Below are 20,484 nucleotides of genomic sequence, written 5' to 3'. Positions count from 1 at the left end.
AGAATCTATTTATCTATTTTTCTCATTCTAGGGGATAAATTACGCAATTTTAGATCGCACATCATCTTATCGGGGTTTTATTGCTGTTGCTAAGTAAATTTTTCAAATGAGATTTTTTACACAATGCATTATTTTTTTAAATACTGAATTAAATTAATTATTAGTTGTTTTGTGGGGGTTTTAAATAAGTTTATGATTTTATTTACCTTGATCTACAATTAACGTAAAAATGGTATGTCTTCATTATCTGTACCAATAATAAAATAGGATAAAACAATACAGAATTTAGCCTTGGCAAAGTCTATGACTTTAATAGTTCCTTGTTATACTAACATAGTATAGTATTGATCCTTGAGATTGTACTGGCCGAACGATTTTCCTGTAAAAACTTCTACTTATTTCCTTGATGGGATCTTTTGTGGTTTTATTTAGGCTTCATCAAGGAGACCTTGCATGACACACAAATAGTCCACAGATGTAGCGAGAGAATGTGCTAGAAGAATGCCTCTCGTAAGAACTTCCCGAACTTTCCATACATCCATAGCGTTACAGGGTCGGAAGGCGCAGGAGAGACCTCGCTTTACAATTCTTATTGGTTGAAATCTCCATGGCTGATCTAGCCACCAACTGAAAAATTTATGTGCGTTTTATAGAGGGAAAGCAGCGATACTTTAGATATGACGAAAGTGCGTCGTTCATATAGTCAGATTTATAACATCGATTTCAATTCTTATCCATTCTCATGATTCTTTTCTTATGTGAATATGATATCTTATAAGTTATAATAGGTATGTATTTTAAATGCAAAGGTAAGACTGACAGTGAAACTACATACTGAGCGCGTTGAAAGGCTTATAAACAAACGAATCGATCGAATATATTATATAATATTTACCTTAAAAAAAGGCTCTCATAAGTAAAATAAGTCAGGGCGAAAATGAAGAACGGGTATATGAGAGGCATTATCACAACGAGGCACAACAGCAGGGTCCCAATGAGTTTGAGGAAGGTTGGGAACGGCGCGCCATACCGCCAGAGAGCTCTGATGTCACCGCAGAACTCCTTCAGAAGAACTCTAGCGCGACCGAATCCAGATGCGGAGCGAAGCTACTGAAACGTGTTTTATATTATTTAATTGGAAATGGTTTTCTGTGTGCGTACCTATACGAACCATAAAGCAGGTTGAGTGTTAAGAAAATTAAACGGGTAATTTTTAATAAACTGGATTTAAACTGAAAATTGACTTAACAGTTAAATATGGTAGTCTTTCGTCTTAATACAATGTATTCAGAACGTACAATCAAAAATAATATCGTAGTGCGCCATACACCTATGTTATATGTACTGTTGGTTTTCCACATGTTCCCCCTTACTTTAGAAAAAGAAAACCCTTTGGGACAAGTTTGGCAAATTCGAATCATAAAAACAATGTTCATAGAAAAGCTGAATTTGGAGAAGAAGATGGTTGCTTGTATGGTGTCGAAGAGACCATGTGAATTTCATTAAGATATGTTTACACAGCCTACCTCTTCTTATATATGTTTCACATAACAAAATTGATCGAACTTATCAGTTAGGCTAATAGGGTATGATCAACATGATGAACAAGATATAATTCCTCATACCATTAAAATAAAAAAATAAAGATTTTTATTTAATATTTGTATGTATTTGATTCAAAATATTTAATAAGTACTGTATTATCCAAGAAAAACTATTTTTTATCTATTGATGTATAATCTATGAATAAAATTTAAATAATAGCACGCCATAAAATATCTTATATTTACGATTAAAAAGCCCTGAATTTACGCTCCTATGTGTTTGTTTTATTTGCCATTATAAACCTTTAACCTACGTTAAAGATTTATAATGGCAAATAAATAATTATTATTATTCAAAAGTAAACATAGATTGACCGCCTGAAAACTTAAGGTAATATAATATTATGCCATAAATATTAATTTACCTTTTAAATACTGACATGTTGTGATAATTTGTTTGTACATAATTAATGGCAAAGTAGGATTTTGTATAATTTATCGACAAGAAATAAAATAAAAAATAGCTAAGCCCCCCCTTATTTCCATGAAGCCGCAGAGCATAGCATACATATATCCATTATAATGGGATAAAAGGAGAAATTAAGCCTTTATTTTGATGACTAGAGAAATGACTCTATTTAAAATTATGACCAACTCACGCATTTTAGAACTAGTCATGAGTAGAAAAATTGTTGTAGATATAGGTAGGTACTAATATTTAATATTGAGCAAAAAAAAATACGAAAAAAACACGTTTATTTTATGTATATTACAAAAATATTAAGGTACCTTAATATATATATTTCTTTTTTGTTTTAGCGGCAATGGAAATACATCATTTGTGAAAATTTCAGCTGTCTAGCAATCGCGGTAAAAGCTACAGCTTGGAGACATACAGACAGCGGAGGCTTAGTAATAGGGTCCTGAATCCTGATTTACCCTTTGGGTATGAAACCCTAAAAAGATATTCAATATGAAAAATAAACAATTAAATCACTTTACAGCCTCTACCACTATCATAGAAATCTAAATAACAAGACACATAGAAGTGCTGTAATGTCATAATTCGTATGAAAACCGCTGTCGCCAAAATCAACACATTCAAACCGAAAGCTAAACAGTACACACAAGTAAACTATGCCTTTTATTGGACAGCTTGATTTTAGTGAAAACTAACTTATCTATTAAATTAAGCTTTTGAATATGTATCCTAACGCACGAATTTACGGTTTATTTTAGAATAACATCCCTAAGTATATGAGACTTTTTGGTCCAATACGAACAAACGTGATAATAAGAATGGTCGACTGTGTCATTCATTGTTATTTCGATTACTATGGTGACACTCGTAATACTTGTAAATATTCTATAATTTTAAGGAAAAACGGCATTATTTCTAAAAAAAAATATTTTCCGATGAAATATTATTCCTTTATAAGTATAATTACAACTTGTGGAAGAATATCCGCAATGGGAATTGCTGAAACACACCATGTATACACTCATACGTCTCCAGAGCAACTGAACAGTGACGAATGCACTGGTGATGTGCAAATCACCTGAGTGGCGACAAGGTCACGCACGCTTACGACTTCTAGTGTCTTGTTATTAAGATTTCTATGACCACTATACTATTAAAGTATCATCCGCGATAATTTACATTGAATAGTTAACAAAACACTTGACAGATGTGAAACTTGATTGAACCGGACTTACTATAATTAATACCGCTATTCAATATAGTATCGAATTCCATTGTCCCAGCTTATAGGCATATTAATCCATACTAATATGTATTATAAATGCGAAAGTAACACTGTCTGTCTGTCTGTCTGTTACCCAATCACGCCTAAACTGCTGAACCAATTTGCATGAAATTTGGTATGGAGATATTTTGATACCCGAGAAAGGACATAGGCTACCTTTAATTGCGAAATATGTACCACGGGCGAAGCCGGGGCGGACCACTAGTTCCTAATATAAATAAAAATAAAATAAAATAAAACATAAAAATTGTTGCCCTTGCCTCGATTTGGGTCTTATAATCAAAAAAGATGAAACCTACACGTGCTTCTTTGTGAACCGCTTCAAAATATAACTACCTACGAACACCCACTCGTTATGAGGAAAATAGTATATTTTAGTCCAGTCAAATAAGACTTTGAAGGTTACAATAATTCCCATAGAGCTAAAAATTGGTATGAATGTTCAGAATACCATTATAAATGAATTGTGAAAAGTCCCCATCAATCCCCCTTGTGCAAAAAATTTTATCGATGGTGAAAGTTTGCAAAAATAGGTTTTTCGCGTTTTTCAGCTAAACGGTGAGTTTTACAGCAAAAATAGTTCAGACAAAAATTGTAGATCATCCGATTCTCTACAAAAAATGTATCTACACTTTTTTTCATAAGTATTGCCATTTCCGTGATATAGCGGTTGAAAGAATTGAAAAAAATATTTTATTCGTAATATGCACGTTAATGTACTTTTATATACATTTTTGAACCGTTATATGAGTAAATACATGAGTCCCTATGTCTTATACATACAAATTATAAAATTCTTAGAATATAAATGAACGTCAAAAACTCCTCCCCTATTTTCATTTAGTCACATGGCCTTGAATAACATCTGTCTTCCATTCAATTGTCAGCGTGGCGATGCTCGTATACCTGCTCCGTTTCGAAGGTCTCATACTTAACAAAATACTGTTAGTCGTAAGCATTCCTTCGTAGTGACAACTCGTGGCTATCGCTTATATTTTGTAACAAAGTTTGTGCATTTTACTGTTTTTAAAAAAAAATGTCGCAACTCTGCTTTATTTGTAGTCAACCTTTGACTGAAAGTGGAGTTGTTACTGTTGATCGCGGTATGAAAGCATTAATTGATGCAAGTATTGAAAGAGGTGATGAGTTTTCGGAGTACCTGAAAGACCAGACATCTGTAAAAATTCATGTGCAGTGTCGAAAAAATTATACTCGAAAAAGTAGCATTGATGCCGTGAAAAGACGGCGCCAAGAAGAAGAAGCTGGTTCATCAAAAATAAGTCCTCCTCGTACTAGAGCACGAGTAAGTGAAACTACATTTTGCTTCAACCAGTATTGTTTATTTTGCGGCAATGAATTAAATGAAGAGTTGGAGAAGAAAAAAGCACTGCAGTACCGACGTAAGATTTTAAAAGTGACTACACTTTCGTTCAAAGACAGTATTCTAACTATAGCTAAAACTCGTTGTGATGATGTAGCCAAAGCTGTTGCTGCTCGAATTGAATTTGAATATGATTTAGTCGCTGCCGAGGCTAAGTATCATAACGATTGCTACAATTCTTTTCTGAAACCGACCACTGGGGGTAAAGTCGGTCGTCCTAAAGATGAAGCTACAAATATTGCGATGAGAGAAATATTTAAGTATATTGAAAATAGCGATGATTGTCAACTCTTCATTTAATTCATTGCCGCAAAATAAACAACACTGGTTGAAGCAAAATGTAGTTTCACTTACTCGTGCTCTAGTACGAGGAGGACTTATTTTTGATGAACCAGCTTCTTCTTCTTGGCGCCGTCTTTTCACGGCATCAATGCTACTTTTTCGAGTATAATTTTTTCGACACTGCACATGAATTTTTACAGATGTCTGGTCTTTCAGGTACTCCGAAAACTCATCACCTCTTTCAATACTTGCATCAATTAATGCTTTCATACCGCGATCAACAGTAACAACTCCACTTTCAGTCAAAGGTTGACTACAAATAAAGCAGAGTTGCGACATTTTTTTTTTAAAAACAGTAAAATGCACAAACTTTGTTACAAAATATTTAAGCGATAGCCACGAGTTGTCACTACGAAGGAATGCTTACGACTAACAGTATTTTGTTAAGTATGAGACCTTCGAAACGGAGCAGGTATACGAGCATCGCCACGCTGACAATTGAATGGAAGACAGATGTTATTCAAGGCCATGCGACTAAATGAAAATAGGGGAGGAGTTTTTGACGTTCATTTATATTCTAAGAATTTTATAATTTGTATGTTTAAGACATAGGGACTCATGTATTTACTCATATAACGGTTCAAAAATGTATATAAAAGTACATTAACGTGCATATTACGAATAAAATATTTTTTTCAATTCTTTCAACCGCTATATCACGGAAATGGCAATACTTATGAAAAAAAGTGTAGATACATTTTTTGTAGAGAATCGGATGATCTACAATTTTTGTCTGAACTATTTTTGCTGTAAAACTCACCGTTTAGCTGAAAAACGCGAAAAACCTATTTTTGCAAACTTTCACCATCGATAAATTTTTTTGCACAAGGGGGATTGATGGGGACTTTTCACAATTCATTTATAATGGTATTCTGAACATTCATACCAATTTTTAGCTCTATGGGAATTATTGTAACCTTACCTCTATTTTAAGGACTAATTTGACTGGACTAATTTATGCTAAATACATTTTTTAAGTTCAGATTACAATAAAATGATTCAGATGTGTATTTTCGCGCCTTTGTTCATTTTTTGTTTGTTTCAGAAAATATGTAGATACTATATAGAAAGACGTGTGAAATATATAGATATAAATTTACAATTAAATGACAATTTAAAGCAAATTTGCCAACAAATATGTATACGCGTAATACCATCCAAATTTATAAAATTAAGTACTTCCCGATGGCCTACAACCTTCCTGCACGCAGTTGCTAAGATACCTAGTTATATATTCTAATTATTTAATAAGCTGATAAAATGTAAAATATATGCATTTTAATTAAAAAACGAAATAATAATCATAATTTTAACGTTATGAATAATTATTTTATGTAAAAACAAAAAAATGTGCGTAAATTTGTGAGTAGGCCTTAATCTATACTAATATTATAAAGCTGAAGAGTTTGTTTGTTTGTTTGTTTGTTTGTTTGAACGCACTAATCTCGGGAACTACTGATCCGATTTGAAAAATTCTTTCGGTGTTAGATAGCCCATTTATCGAGGAAGGTTATAGGCTACACGGTCTACGAATATAAGTATGGCTGGTAAGTATAAGTACAATATTTATTTTAATTGTAACAGGTCAGGTTAAGTTTATTTTTTTATTTTTGTCTTCATCCTTAAGAACTGGGTAATTTTTCGAACTTATAGCAGGTAGATACGAAGTTATAAGAGTAGCTGCCTACTGACAAAGAATACATAATTATTAAGTAATAATATTTAAGAATTGAGTTACTAAGAGGAATATATTATTATTATCTTAAGTAAAGAATAGATAATAACCTTGAGTAGATGAATTCTTCTATTATTTGCAAATTGCATTTAAAAAAAACAATGTAAATTCCTGATCTCTTTGTTCTTATTAATTAAAATACGTAAATGTTAGATAATATTAGATAATATTCTTTTTTTTAAACGAAACAAAAATTTGTTTAATCCAAAAAAAGGACTTAAATATAACCAGTTATGGATTAAGAATTATAAGAACAGCTATAACATCAAACATACTTGCACCATAAAAGCTTTATTTGTTCTTCGATAGGGCTTCATTATTGTAAATATCTGATTTGTTACTGAATTCTATCTATATGAGATTTCATCTGAATTTATCGTTACATTAGCACTGAAATAATTTTGTTATGCATTTTATTACTTTTCTGTTAAAAATATTGATATGGTGTGACAGTGACACGTCATAATTTTTTTTATTATTTTATGTGAAGCTGTGGGTGTGATAATATTTGACGTTACAATAAATTTATATAAAATGCTTGTAAAATTTCACAAAGGGCTTCCACTAGCCCATACAAAAGTACCCAAACGTACTAGTGCTAGTGGCGTCGGGCTTTCGCGGCCAGTGATGAAACTTGGATATTTTAAAAGAGCAATACCTATTTTCCGTATATATAAGCGTTCCTATATATCGTTTTAATTCGAATTCTTAAATAAATAAAGGAGAAACCTAAAAAAACTCAGAAAAATCTTATAATAAATCATCTAGATTCTATAGGTAAATGAATAATACAAAACCAAATATGTATCTCTTTTCCTAATACGTTTCGAGTTTTTTGTCCATAATAACTTTTGCTCACAATATATTGTTCTTTTAAAATATCCAAGTTTCATCCATTGGCCGCGAATATTGATCACGACGCGGACGCCAACTTTAACCCAAACCCTTTTGGCGTAGAATGTAGATGTAGAGTGTAGACATATTATAAGCACGTAATATAAGGTAGTACCGATAATTACTATAACACACATATATCACTTTTAACATCTCATATAAATAATTATAAATTGTTACACATTTATTGATAAGCATATTACCTACGATATTACACGAAAAAACTTTCTTTGCCCTCCAGTCCGCCATCTTGAAAGTATTTTATTAGAATGAACACACAATCTTTTGATTCTAACGCTTATTCTTTTCTTACAAACTATTTCGAATTAAAACATTATACATATTCATTAATTAATGTTTTCACGGTGATATCTTTTATATTAAATTTATGCAAGAATTTATGCGTGAGGCCTAATGAAATAATAATTCATTCTGTAATTTTTAATCACCTTGTTAAAACATTAAAATTTGCACAGCAGTTCCATATATTGATTAACACATTTCGTTGTTATGCTGCTTCATTGATTTAACTTTGAAATGTTTATAAGTTACAAAAACTTTTTAGCCTCCACCGGAAAACTAATCGACCCCTTCAGGTAAAAAGCTCGTGAGCTTAATAAGGTAACACTGTACCAAAAGATAGCCCAATATCAAAGCTAATTTTTGGTAATGATTTTTTATTTTGCTATCTCTACATAGCTACAACCCGAATCTACAACAAATAAGTTTTTGACAGCAATATCCGTTTCACTTGGTTTATATACTTATGGCCTGGAATGAAAACATAATGACAAGGACATCCCTGAACAGTGAACAGAAAACTTTTTTGCCAGTGCAAGAATTTTCATGATCGCCTCTTTCGCCACGAGGGCTCCTGGCTTTGCTTCCCACCCGCGCTTGGAAACAAATCCAGGGCCCCTCTGTCCTTAATTAAATAAATTAACAAAATAAAAGTAATATTACAAAAAAATGTATTTGGTTCACTACTAACTGACGTTTTTTTCTGCATATTCAGCAATACAATATGAAAAAAAGAGCACAACAAGCCCGCAAAATATGGCTATTAAGCGCCATCTTCACCTAATTATAAAAAAAGATATCGTGTAAGTATTTAATTATTTTAAAATATGAGTTGTGACCTATTTTATACAATTAAAGTTGAGAGCCTTCAACCGCCAACAAGTCTACAACCTTATTTAAAATCGCAGTACTACATGTACTTTGTGACATGAACTTTTAAAGCCTATAGCAAAAATAAATATTCAACATGCTTATTAGGAATTCATTGTATGTTTTACTCAAAAAGTAATCCGGTTTCTCAACAGAAAGAGCTGTCTAAAAACCGAGGGTAAATCAAAAACAATTAAATAAACTTGATATTTACAATCAAGTGGAGAAGGCTCTGTAAATTGGTAGTCTGAAGGTTTCATACCATAATACATGTGTATCGTTGTTATATTTGTGTATATTAATGTTAATATACACAAATATAACAATTTTCATTAAATTAGTTACGTACATATATGTATTTTAAAATTAATTTATCAGGTAGAGTTAGAAATAGATACTGTCCTTTCATAAACTGTAAGTTTTAAGTAGGTAAGCATACGTCACTGGTTAAGCATATGCAGCCCTCCTGTGCTAAGCAACAAGACTCGACTAAAAAAAAAGAGAAAAAGGGAATAAACAAATAAGTTACTAATCTAAAATTAGCTCTATAAAATAATAAAAATAGAAAAACAAAAGCTTTACAATTATGTATTGTTAAAACACCAATACCATAATAACTACTTCAAACGAAGTTACTTTAGATCAATTTAAATTTTACGTTCTAATACTAATTAACATATTTTTATGTAAATATGTGTAAAGCCTGTGCTATTTTATTGGTGTTAATACTATCATTGGAAGGTGTAGTGCGTCCGGCTTTTCTTGAATTAGTATATTGTTTAAGAATAATTAAATTTGAATTCGCGAAACTAAACTTATATAAGTATAACAGTTTTATACGTGATGCGGTCAGTCTATGGTTGATTTTAAGATATAAGGAAAACAGAAGTTTATTTTTATGAATAATAGTGAATTTATTATTTCTTTTATTGACTAGTTCAAAAAATGTTGTGGTTTCTTTTAGTTTTATTATTTATTTTATGTTTTTTCGAAAGACTTTTAAGTTCTAAGACATTTGAATCTATACCAGGTCCGAAAGGGCTATATTTATTACATAATGCACTGGATTTTACGATGGCTCCTGGTAAAGTATCCCTATTTATAACAAAATGTATATATTTTTTTACCTATAAGAATGCTTAAGTAAAGTAAAGCTTGTTTTAAAATGAATAGTTCTATTTTCAAGTCTTAAGCCGTTACAATATGTCAATATTATTTTCATTAAAATATTTATACCTTATTGATACATGGTCATGTATTCTATAAGATGAGCCGTTATAATAATTCTAATTGACTAGTTAATGTGTTACTAATCGTTGTTCAAAAGTAAAAGTAATGTATTTACCTATGGTTTATTTTTATTTTCAGCCAAGCTATTTTATCATTTCAGAGGCTTATCAAACACATATAAACGTTTATATAAATTACGCTTGGGCCCTGTAAAACTGATTATAGTCCACCATCCAGAGGATGTGGAGGTATGCTGAACTTAAACAATTATTTTTAGCGTATAAAAACGGCTACCTATAGTTTATTACCTAAAATTAACATCTCCAAGAAATTAATCATTTTATAAAATAAAGATAAGTTTTAACTAACTATATCTGTAGACATATTAAAATTTCAAAATATTTTTTCTAATTATATATTTATTGCAAATCACATAATGACGAATTGTTACATACCTAATCATGAATTATTTTTCAATTTTAAGAGGAGGCTCCCTCTCTTTGTTTCACTGTTTTTAATTTAAATATTAATTTACTTAAAATTTTATGTTTTTCAAGCTTTTCAAACTTTCCAAGGATGGTATTTTGAAAGGATTAGTGTACCTATAGTCCTATACTTGTTTGTTTAAATACCGCTATATAATATAATTTAAGAGACCGCTTTTAAGACCATTTCGCTAGAATAAAAGTGCTTATTTTACAAAATTCATGAGTTTATAACTATACATGTTAAATATTATTGCAGGCGGTAATACAGGGAACAAAATATAATTCGAAAGGTTATTTATACAGCTTTATAGAGCCTTGGTTAAAAGATGGCCTACTGCTTAGCAAAGGTAAATTTATTCATTTATTCAAGTTTGATTTAATTATAATTTAAATTATATAATTTTATATTTTATGATATTGTTACATAATTTCTTAACACTTAGCAATCTGATAACCGAAAGAATCAAAAAAAGCATTTTTTATTTGATAGGCATTCTTTATTAATTTTTATTATCATTTTTATAGACTTGTAACTTTACTAACTCATTATAATGGTTTTCTATATTTTGATTCAGGTAAAAAGTGGCACATACGCAGAAAAATGATGACGCCTGCATTTCATTTTAACATTTTGAATAACTTCAAACCAGTCATAGAAAGGAATGCGGAAAATCTATTAAAAGACATTCAAAATGAAATCAATAAGCCTGAAACGGATATATCGCCTCTTATTAATAATTTTGCTCTAAACTCAATTTGTGGTAAGTATTCACTAATGAATAATGATGCTTAATAAGTATGTACTCGTAATCAAAGCTAATAATATATTGAAAAAATAATGTCGTTCATCTGCCCTAATCAGTTGAACAACGTTTCCTAAATCGGAGCATGTTTACCCAACAAATACCTATTCACATTTGTTTTTTTATCTAGATAACAATGATTATGGGAAAAACTGAATGAGCAAATAATCTTGAAAAAAGTGTCAATTATTTCATTAAAGTCACACTTATTGCACGCCTCATAAGCGAAGCGTTGAGGTGGGTACTACTGTCACTTCGCGCAAAACATCTGATTTTTCAAACTTAAAATGTCTTTATGTATCATACATTGCACTTGTAAGATAATACATACACACACATATTAAGAAAAAACACTATTTTTAACGTTCATGATATTTTTGATGTCATTTTTGTTATTTAAACTAGTTAAAAAACAGTTTAAAAAAGTTCTGTCTTGGACGTCCGTGTGTCTGTATGTGCGGATCCTTTTTCTTGTTAACACGATAGCGACCGAAATACTTTACTAATCGAGTCTTTTTTTTTCTCTTACGCTTGAGTATGCTCAGGAATAGAACCCTTTCATTTTTCAGGGTCTGATTCGATGTGGTTTAATTGTTATTAAATAAACAAAAATAATAATTAATAAATATTTATTAAAAAAAAAATTATGAGGCGTGCACTTTTGGATTTTCCAAATTATTTTAATTTCTTCGTTATAGTAAACTAGCTTTCCGCCCGCGGCTTCGCCCGCGTTTTCAGAGAAAAGTTCCCGTAGGATTTCCGGGATAAAACCTATCCTATGTCCTTTCTCGGGTATCAAAATATATCTATAGGTACTAAATTTCATGCAAATTGGTTCAGTAGTTCAGGCGTGATTGAGTAACAGACAGACAGACAGAGTTACTTTCGCATTTATAATATTAGTATGGATTGTTATACGCTACTTTAAATTATTTTTTAGAAACAGCCATGGGTACCGCATTAGATGAAGAAAGTAATAGCTTCTCCAAAAAATATAAAGAGAGCATTTACAAGTTAGGCCAATATGCCGTATACAGAGCACAGAGAATATGGATGTATCCAGATTTTATATTTAACTTAACTCGCATTGGTCGAAAACAACAGGAAATATTAAAAATTCTTACATCATTTCGGAGAAAAGTTGTCGAAAAAAGAAGAGAATATGGTATTAAACTTCAAATAGAACAGGATCAAATATTAGACGATGATAGTTATAATGTCGAAGGAAAGAGGAGAATGGTATTACTAGATATACTTTTACAAGCAGAAAAGGATGGGTTCATTGACGATAAAGGTGTTGGTGAAGAGGTCGACACATTTATGTTTGGGGTAAGTACATTTTCTTACAAGTAACTATTGCTTTAAATTAAATATTGTTTAAGGAAATATCGGATGGATATTTATTATCGATACATTTGCGTATGGTATAAAAAAGTTGTCCGTGAATTTGCTGCCAATAGGCAGGCAAGTAAAATCAGCGCCGGTAAATTGACAACTGTACAACTGGTATTAATTAATTATCTATACTTGGGCCCTCTTCACAACAGGCAGCGTTGGGCGAGTAGAGGCAATCAAGATAATGTAGAGTGCCTAAATCTTTATAATCGGCCGTCTATTCATAATCAAATGGCGGTACCTAATGGCGGTAAACATCGACGATCATTTGTTTGGCCAATGCTGCCCATTGTGAAGAGAGCCCACTAGATTATTATTCGTAGTGTATATCGATTATAATGCGTGGGTTCTTTTCCTTCTAAAATCGATATAAATAAAGGTTGAATTTTTCATCAGGGTCATGATACAACTGCAATTGCTTTAAAATTTACACTGATGTTACTTGCTAATCATCAAGAAGCCCAGGTGAGTGAACTTCCTTTAATCATAGGCTTTTTAAAATATTTTTATTTTTAGATAAAAATACTGTTATTTTTTTTCGAGGCCGAAGTATTCGATCTGAGAAAACGTGTTCTTATGATGTTATGTCACCAAGAATTTAAATAATATTAACTATGTAACTTACGTCTAGATATAAAAGATAAAAGAGTCTAGATAAAAGATTTCAAACAGATTTTGATCAGGACATTATTTCTTCTTTTCAAGTACCTGGAATAAGTGTACTGTTTATTTATTTGCAGGACAAAATCATAGAAGAATACAAAACAATATTGAATTCAATGAGTTGCCCTGTAACGATATCGGATTTATCACAAATGAAATATTTGGAATGCTGTATAAAAGAGAGTCTACGATTATATCCGCCCCTTCCAACCATCACGAGAAATATTGACCAAACATTGAAATTAAGTAAGTACATAATATATAGGTACATTGAATATTTTTCCTTAATAATTATCAGACATAAACTGCCAATAATTACACTAATTTTGTGGACATCTACTATAGATAATGTAATGTCATTATTTATAGTAGATGTTGTTTTAAAAATTCTTCATCTCAACCATGTTAATATTTTTATTTTAATCCGCAAACCTACAGTTCATTTAATCGCATATTTAAGGATAATTCAACACATAATTCATGCAAAATGCGTAAGAGCCTAAAATTATACATGGAATTCAAAATGATTAAAACTAGTTTGCCTTGATTAATTTCTGAATTTTAATAAATTGCCAGGTAATTACGAGGTGCCGTCTGGAACGGAATGCGTTATTCTTATTTACGACCTGCACAGGCGGACTGATCAATTCGATGAACCCCTAGAATTCAGACCTGAAAGATTTCAAAAGGAACCCACCTGGCACCCTTATGCTTACATACCATTCAGTGCTGGACCAAGGAATTGTATAGGTGATGTTTTGTAACTACTAGTCGTACCTTTATAAATACAATTTGCAAGTAGAACACGATGCATAAGAACCATCCTCGTACTTCAAGGAATATTATACAAAAAGACATAGTGAAATCAGTTCATCTGCTCTCGAGTGTTGCGCTCGAAATTTTAATCTGGCCAGGAAACCTTTGTAACTTAATTTGGTCAGTAGGTACATTATGCTTCATTATATATCAAATTTGTCATCCTTTATTTATTCGCTATAGAAATAGAAACATAATTATCGATAAATATTGAACAGAATAAAGTCCAATGTCTTATTATTAATATACCTAATCGTAACGGAGTAAATAAAGATAATGTGACTCTTAATTGACATGATAATGATTAATATGTACAATCTAAAGTAAAGGTACAGGTAAAGGTAGGTATCTAAGTACAGTTGATTTAAATAATGTAAAGTTATAAATTGGACTTGACCATAGTGAGAATCGAGAATCGTCTAGATAAGGAGACATACTTGTCAAAGGTTTCGAGGTCAAAAACGTGATCCTGAAATTGTCTTCTAAAGATGTAGTCGGTATGGATAAAAATAGAGTCACTTTGTATAAATTGTTAAAATGTAAACATCTATTCATAATGAACACGTGGAAATGATGACAGATGAACGTATTCATTATAAAAATGTAGATATAACCATTCAAACTCAAACTCAAACATTCATTTATTCAATTAGACTACTATTTAGTAGCACTTTCGAATCGTCATTACATAAGTATTTTTAACATTTACCACCGATTTGGAAAGCAGTATCTATGGAGAAGAATCGGCAAGAAACTCCATAGTGGCCCTTACCTCCGCATTCACCTGATATAACTTACTTCTTACCTCACTACTTTTATGTCATCGCACATGCGATATATTCACAGATATTAATATTATTGAGAAAAAAAAATAAACTGCATACTTATACTTTAACTTGCTTATTTATACTTTTTATATTTTGATAATAATGCGTGTTACATTCTCTAAGTAATACGCGGCAAATTAAGTAAAGAAAATGGAAAATCTGTTTGATTTACAAATGTAAAAATTTCAACCCTCGATTCTTGCTTATTTACGATCAGCATTCATTGGTTATCAGTTTTTATAACTTTATAACATTTCGGTGTTTTCCTTGTCGTCTATACTGTTCACAATTTATTTTTGATTGCAGGGCAGAAATTTGCTATGATGGAATTAAAATTGGCGCTACTCTCCATACTCCGTCGCTTCCGAATTCTCCCAGTGACGACCCCACGTGATATTATTTTAATTACGGATTATGTACTGCGTGTTAAACAACCAATTTATGTTAAATTCGAAGAAAGATTCCGTGAAAATATTCAATAAATATAGCTCATTAAAAACCGCACTTTTATTTTAACATAAGTCTTAATTATTTGTGTATTTTCAATCTATTGGAGTCAAATGTGCAAGGCAGGGTCAACTGTTGATGATAATACAGTCGGATCTCGTCAAGTTAAATTCCAAGGGAAACGGAATGTTTTGAATTATAGAGGTTTTTATTTATCAAGGGTCTTAGAGTCATGGGCCTAAGATGAGTTAATAATTTAAAAATTATACGCGAATGCAAGGGTGGTGCAAAGTGTTCATGCTTTTCGGAGATAATGACAATAATTGACTTTGAGATAAATCGTTATCATAATAAGTAAATATTAAATAATGTATTAAAAATATTCCTATATGAGTACACTAAGTGAGTTACACATAGCATTGAAATATAATAGTCGACTGAAAGACCTTGGCCAAATCATAAAAGCTGAAAGAAGCTGAAGTGTAGCTGTGCTAACTATCAATAATCCCGGGGTATAAAAAATCTGTCAAAATCTGCTACTCTGCATCTAACAAGTTTCATAACCTGCAGTTGTTATCTTACTATATACTGGGCATACACAGAGAAATTGACAAAGACCTGGCCTTCGCAGGCTCCTGCTCTATGAATAAAATTATGATTATGACTATTAATATCTACTACTACTTCTCTTATATTATGATAATAAATCAGTATTGGACTTGTCGGTTGTCCAACAATTGGATAAGTATACAGATAGCAGCGCTCGGTGAACTTTAAAATTATTTAATTATTGAGTCAGTGTTGATATAATCCTCGATGCAACTATTTGTTCATGGAAAGAGTATTCTTGTTTTAGTTCAAAAACAATGTAATCCATTAATAACACCCGAAGAGCAAAGGTCTGCGAGCGATACATGTGTTTAAATCATCTATAATTATTATTTATAGTATTTCAACCCAATCATTATCGTATAGACTTCTCATTTGTAGGGAGTGTTGAAAAAAAAAAGATTATTAAGCATAACTCCTATGATACGTTAAAATTTTTCCTAACCGTTAAATAAAAAGCAGTGCAATGATTTCGTTATTAGTGTGGTTGTTTTTTATTGTAGTTTTATTAATAGTCTTACATAGGCTCTCTAAAAATAAGTTATTTGAAAAGATACCGGGGCCACCCGGTTTGTTTTTGTTGGAAAATACTTTGGACTTTCTCATGGACTCTGGTGTGTATTTTACTATCTTTATCTTAGTTTTCATATATAAGTTTGTAAATATTATGTACTTTTAAATTAGTAATACTTTTTTGGGTTATTTTTTAAAGCTTTTTATTTACTTATTGATTATTGCTGGATTGTTTTTACGTAATTTTGATAGAAACGATTGCATTATATTTTTAGTTTATGATCTGAATGTGATAATGTTTTTAGTTGAAACTTGTAAAAAGAAGTCATCAAAAAATTATGTTTCAGAGAGAACTTTTCGATACTTTACCTTCCTATCTAATAAATACAAGAGACTATTTAAGCTAAGAGTAGGTCCTAAGAAAATAGTTATTTTATATAACCCAGAGGACGTTGAAGTAAGTGTTTATGTACTTGTATATGTTATATGTATTATTAGTTGACTTTTATTTAACCTCTAAAAAGTAGAGAGTTAATTTCTAATTTTACTAGTAAAAAAAGTAAAGTAAAAAATTATTTATTATTTAAGACACGTACATCAGTCATAATACATACATTAGTACATAGTGCTTAATACAGTTTCTTAAAGAAAAACGTTAAAATACAGGAAATAAAATCATTGGTTCCCGCACTAGGCAATGCCTGTCCTGCGGGACCGTGAAATGTTTAACATTAGAATTTTATAAACAGAGTGGCGATTATGTTATGGTAAATATGTATTTAAAATTCAGATTTAAATTTAATACATAAACATTACTATTTATTAAGTTACTGTGGCATAGGTTTGAAAGGAATCCAAAAAAATTTTACCATTTTTATAAATTCGAGTATTTTGAATAAAAAGAGTATGAGTAAATTTCCGATTCAAAAGTGAGTAGAGTCAGCAATGTAGAGCTCATAGGCATCGCCTGAAATCTGTGACATATTTGGTAGAGAAATAAAATCAGAATAAATTGTAATACTGTTTTTGTATTGATTTTAATACTTCGGTAACATGAAACAAAATGAGTTTAAATTTCTAGGCTCTCATATCTGGAATGAAATATAATGACAAAGGGTTTTTATATGGATTTATACAGCCATGGCTTAAGGGAGGCTTGCTGCTCAGTAACGGTTAGTACAAATGTGAAGTTAGAATATATTCTTAGGATTCATTATTTTTACTTTATAATAAGTTCATCATAATCAGCCCAGATTTACCACTGCAGAGACACGGTCATAATCTACCACGCTGGCCAAATAGGGGTGGGCAGATGTCACACGCCGTCGTCGAACTTTTAATTCTTCGACTTCGACGCGGTTTCCTCATGATATAGTTTCTTTCGTTTTAAACTTAGATGTAGGGTAACAATTACTGTTTTGGGTAGATAGAAGGAGGACCTTCTACAAAGCTTATGTTTTTCATCATTTCAATCATTATTATTAATAACTATATTTGATATGTCCATCCATCGTTTTCAATCTAGTCAAATGTATTTTTTCTATTGGTCATAATAATTTAATTATTTTAGGAGAAAAATGGCATCAACGTAGGAAGATATTGACGCCAACGTTTCATTTCAATATACTACGCAATTTTAATATAATTCTAATGGAAAATGCCGCGAAACTATTGCTACAAATAGAAGAAGAGACTAACAAGCCGAAGTCAGATATAATGGATATAGTTACAGATTTTACTTTAAAATCTATTTGTGGTAAGATTCGAGTGATATCATAAATAAATTAAAGAAGTCTTTTTATACCGTATACGTACTTACATAAAATAGTATATAAGAGCTAACAGAAATGTATGTTTTTAGAAACTGCTATGGGAACGAAACTAGACCAAGAAATTTCTGAATTTGGTAAAAAATACAAAAACGCCATCCACGAGTTGGGTAAAATAGTAGTACACCGAGCACAACGGGTATGGATTTACCCGAGTTTATTCTTTAATTTGACTCAAGTTGGTAAAAGCCAGGAAAAATTCCTGAAGATGATTAGCTCCTTCCGAGATAAAGTAGTTAAACAGCGCAGAGAAAGCTGCAACTTCGAAAAAGACATTCATTTAGTAACAACTGATGGGAACAATGACGAATATGTTATTTACGGGAAGAAAAGGTTGGCAATGCTTGACTTGTTATTGGAGGCGGAAAAGAAAGGTATTATAAATGAAGCCGGGATAAATGAAGAGGTTGACACGTTTATGTTTGAGGTATTTCTTACATTATAATATAAATAATTAAGTGCTGATCAAAATTATGAATGTTGGTATAAAATGTTTATAACCTGTACCTAAGGACAAGTTTAACTGAAAAGCTTTGAAAATCCTCAGGGACACGACACTACAGCGTCTGCCCTTCAGTTTGCTTTTATGATTTTGGCGAATCATCAACATATTCAGGTAAAACAGAGCACAGACTTATAATGTACATGTTTTAATTACTATGCAGTCTAAGATCTTTGATCTCCATTATAATGATACAGAAACCAAATCAATTAATATACAATGTAAAAATAGCCTTGAAATACCGCTCGTAATATTTATAAAATTATCGCTTTTTAGGATAAAATTGTTGAAGAAATCAATCAAGTATTAGATCCTGCGGTAGAAATTCCTACAATGAATGATCTGACACACATGAAATACTTGGAATGTTGCATAAAAGAGAGCTTAAGAATGTACCCACCAGTTTTCTTTATATCTAGAAGAAGCGAGCACCCTATTAAATTAAGTACGTACACTTATATTTTTAATAAAGTAAAATAATATAAAAAAATCACTACGATTATTGAAATACTATTCGATGTTGATTTCATGTTATCTTTTTTAATTTCGGAAATCTTGCATAAGATAACCACGGCACGAGGTCCTTGGATACGAAGCCAAAGGTTAAGTGAGATTCGGAATACGTCTTACATATATGTACTTATATATACCGATCCCGCCCATCAGTTGCCCTACGCCCTCCGCTCAATGCCCTTTGATAGAATACTTATGTATTTTTTCTTACAGTGGAGATTTTTTTATTGTTAAAGGTAACTACGACTGCCCGCCTGGAACAGACTTTACAATATTCATCCGTGAATTACATCTGAACGGTGATCAATTTGTGGAACCTTTAGTGTACAGACCCGAAAGGTTTATGGAAGAACCGACCTGGCATCAATATGGCTACATACCGTTTAGTGCTGGGCCCAGAAATTGTATAGGTACCTATAAGTTTTAAAATTAGTATGAAGGGAAATGGAAATGAAACTCCACTTTACAAATGTTACGAACGTTGCTTTACTTCGCACAGTAATTATAATATTCAAATGAATTAAGCTAGGAAGTTTGTCCCATTACTCAGTCTTAAATTATTACAGGTTTATCGTAAATTAATTATGAAACATAACACCTAGGTATTATATTTTATAATTTTTTAGGGCAAAAATTCGCAATGATGGAGATGAAATTAGCTCTATCAACAGTGCTACGACGCTACAGGGTTTTACCTGTAACAAAGCCGCAGGATATATCATTTATCACCGATTTTATTTTACGTCCAAAAGATCTCATCTATGTCAAGTTCGAGAAAAGAATTTAATGTATTAGTCATTTATTACATGTAAGAAAGAAATAAAATATTATAGAAATCAAAGTGTTTTATTGGCAGGTGTAGTTAAGTCATATAAAGTCGAAGATAACAATTCAAATAATTATTATCTATTGAAAAACATTTTTAAAGCAAAAAATTCACGAAACTTTTGTTTTAATTTATTTCACAAGAATAAATGTCGATTATCGACAATGACAACTCTTATTAGGTACCCACAT

At 31.2% G+C, this 20,484-nt stretch overlaps 3 protein-coding genes across 4 annotated transcripts; 2 read left to right on the top strand and 1 right to left on the bottom strand.

Moving 5' to 3' along the window:
* Positions 1-242: 242 nt before the first annotated feature.
* Positions 243-1,986, bottom strand: LOC149487866 (uncharacterized). Its single transcript, XM_089695788.1, has 3 exons — positions 1,981-1,986; positions 896-1,107; positions 243-627 (listed from the first exon to the last, which is right to left on the bottom strand). Exons 1-3 carry the CDS (start codon positions 1,984-1,986, stop codon positions 429-431), a joined length of 417 nt encoding a protein of 138 aa, XP_089551914.1. The 3' UTR covers positions 243-428.
* A 7,597-nt stretch (positions 1,987-9,583) lies between these two features.
* Positions 9,584-15,539, top strand: LOC149487865 (cytochrome P450 4C1-like). The gene is made up of 9 exons (XM_089696557.1): positions 9,584-9,916; positions 10,201-10,310; positions 10,807-10,897; positions 11,126-11,311; positions 12,294-12,682; positions 13,145-13,213; positions 13,489-13,657; positions 13,988-14,161; positions 15,361-15,539. Exons 1-9 carry the CDS (start codon positions 9,778-9,780, stop codon positions 15,534-15,536), a joined length of 1,503 nt encoding a protein of 500 aa, XP_089552683.1. The 5' UTR covers positions 9,584-9,777; the 3' UTR covers positions 15,537-15,539.
* Positions 15,540-16,319: 780 nt separating this feature from the next.
* On the top strand, positions 16,320-20,309 carry LOC149487864 (cytochrome P450 4C1-like). 2 transcript variants are annotated; one of them, XM_089696555.1, is made up of 9 exons: positions 16,320-16,724; positions 16,971-17,080; positions 17,705-17,795; positions 18,194-18,379; positions 18,485-18,879; positions 19,000-19,068; positions 19,231-19,399; positions 19,704-19,877; positions 20,094-20,309. In XM_089696555.1, exons 1-9 carry the CDS (start codon positions 16,577-16,579, stop codon positions 20,252-20,254), a joined length of 1,503 nt encoding a protein of 500 aa, XP_089552681.1. In that variant the 5' UTR covers positions 16,320-16,576; the 3' UTR covers positions 20,255-20,309. The 2 variants fall into 2 exon arrangements, with proteins under 2 accessions (XP_089552681.1, XP_089552682.1); XM_089696556.1 differs by lacking the exons at positions 16,320-16,724; positions 16,971-17,080 and adding an exon at positions 17,278-17,390.
* Positions 20,310-20,484: the final 175 nt, after the last annotated feature.

The sequence above is a fragment of the Colias philodice genome, chromosome 6 (assembly GCF_061535455.1).
Source record: "Colias philodice isolate Cphi_HAF_F1 chromosome 6, ilColPhil1 Martin Lab GWU primary, whole genome shotgun sequence".
Lineage (NCBI taxonomy): Eukaryota > Metazoa > Arthropoda > Insecta > Lepidoptera > Pieridae > Colias > Colias philodice.
This window is presented reverse-complemented; position numbering and strand designations above follow the sequence as displayed.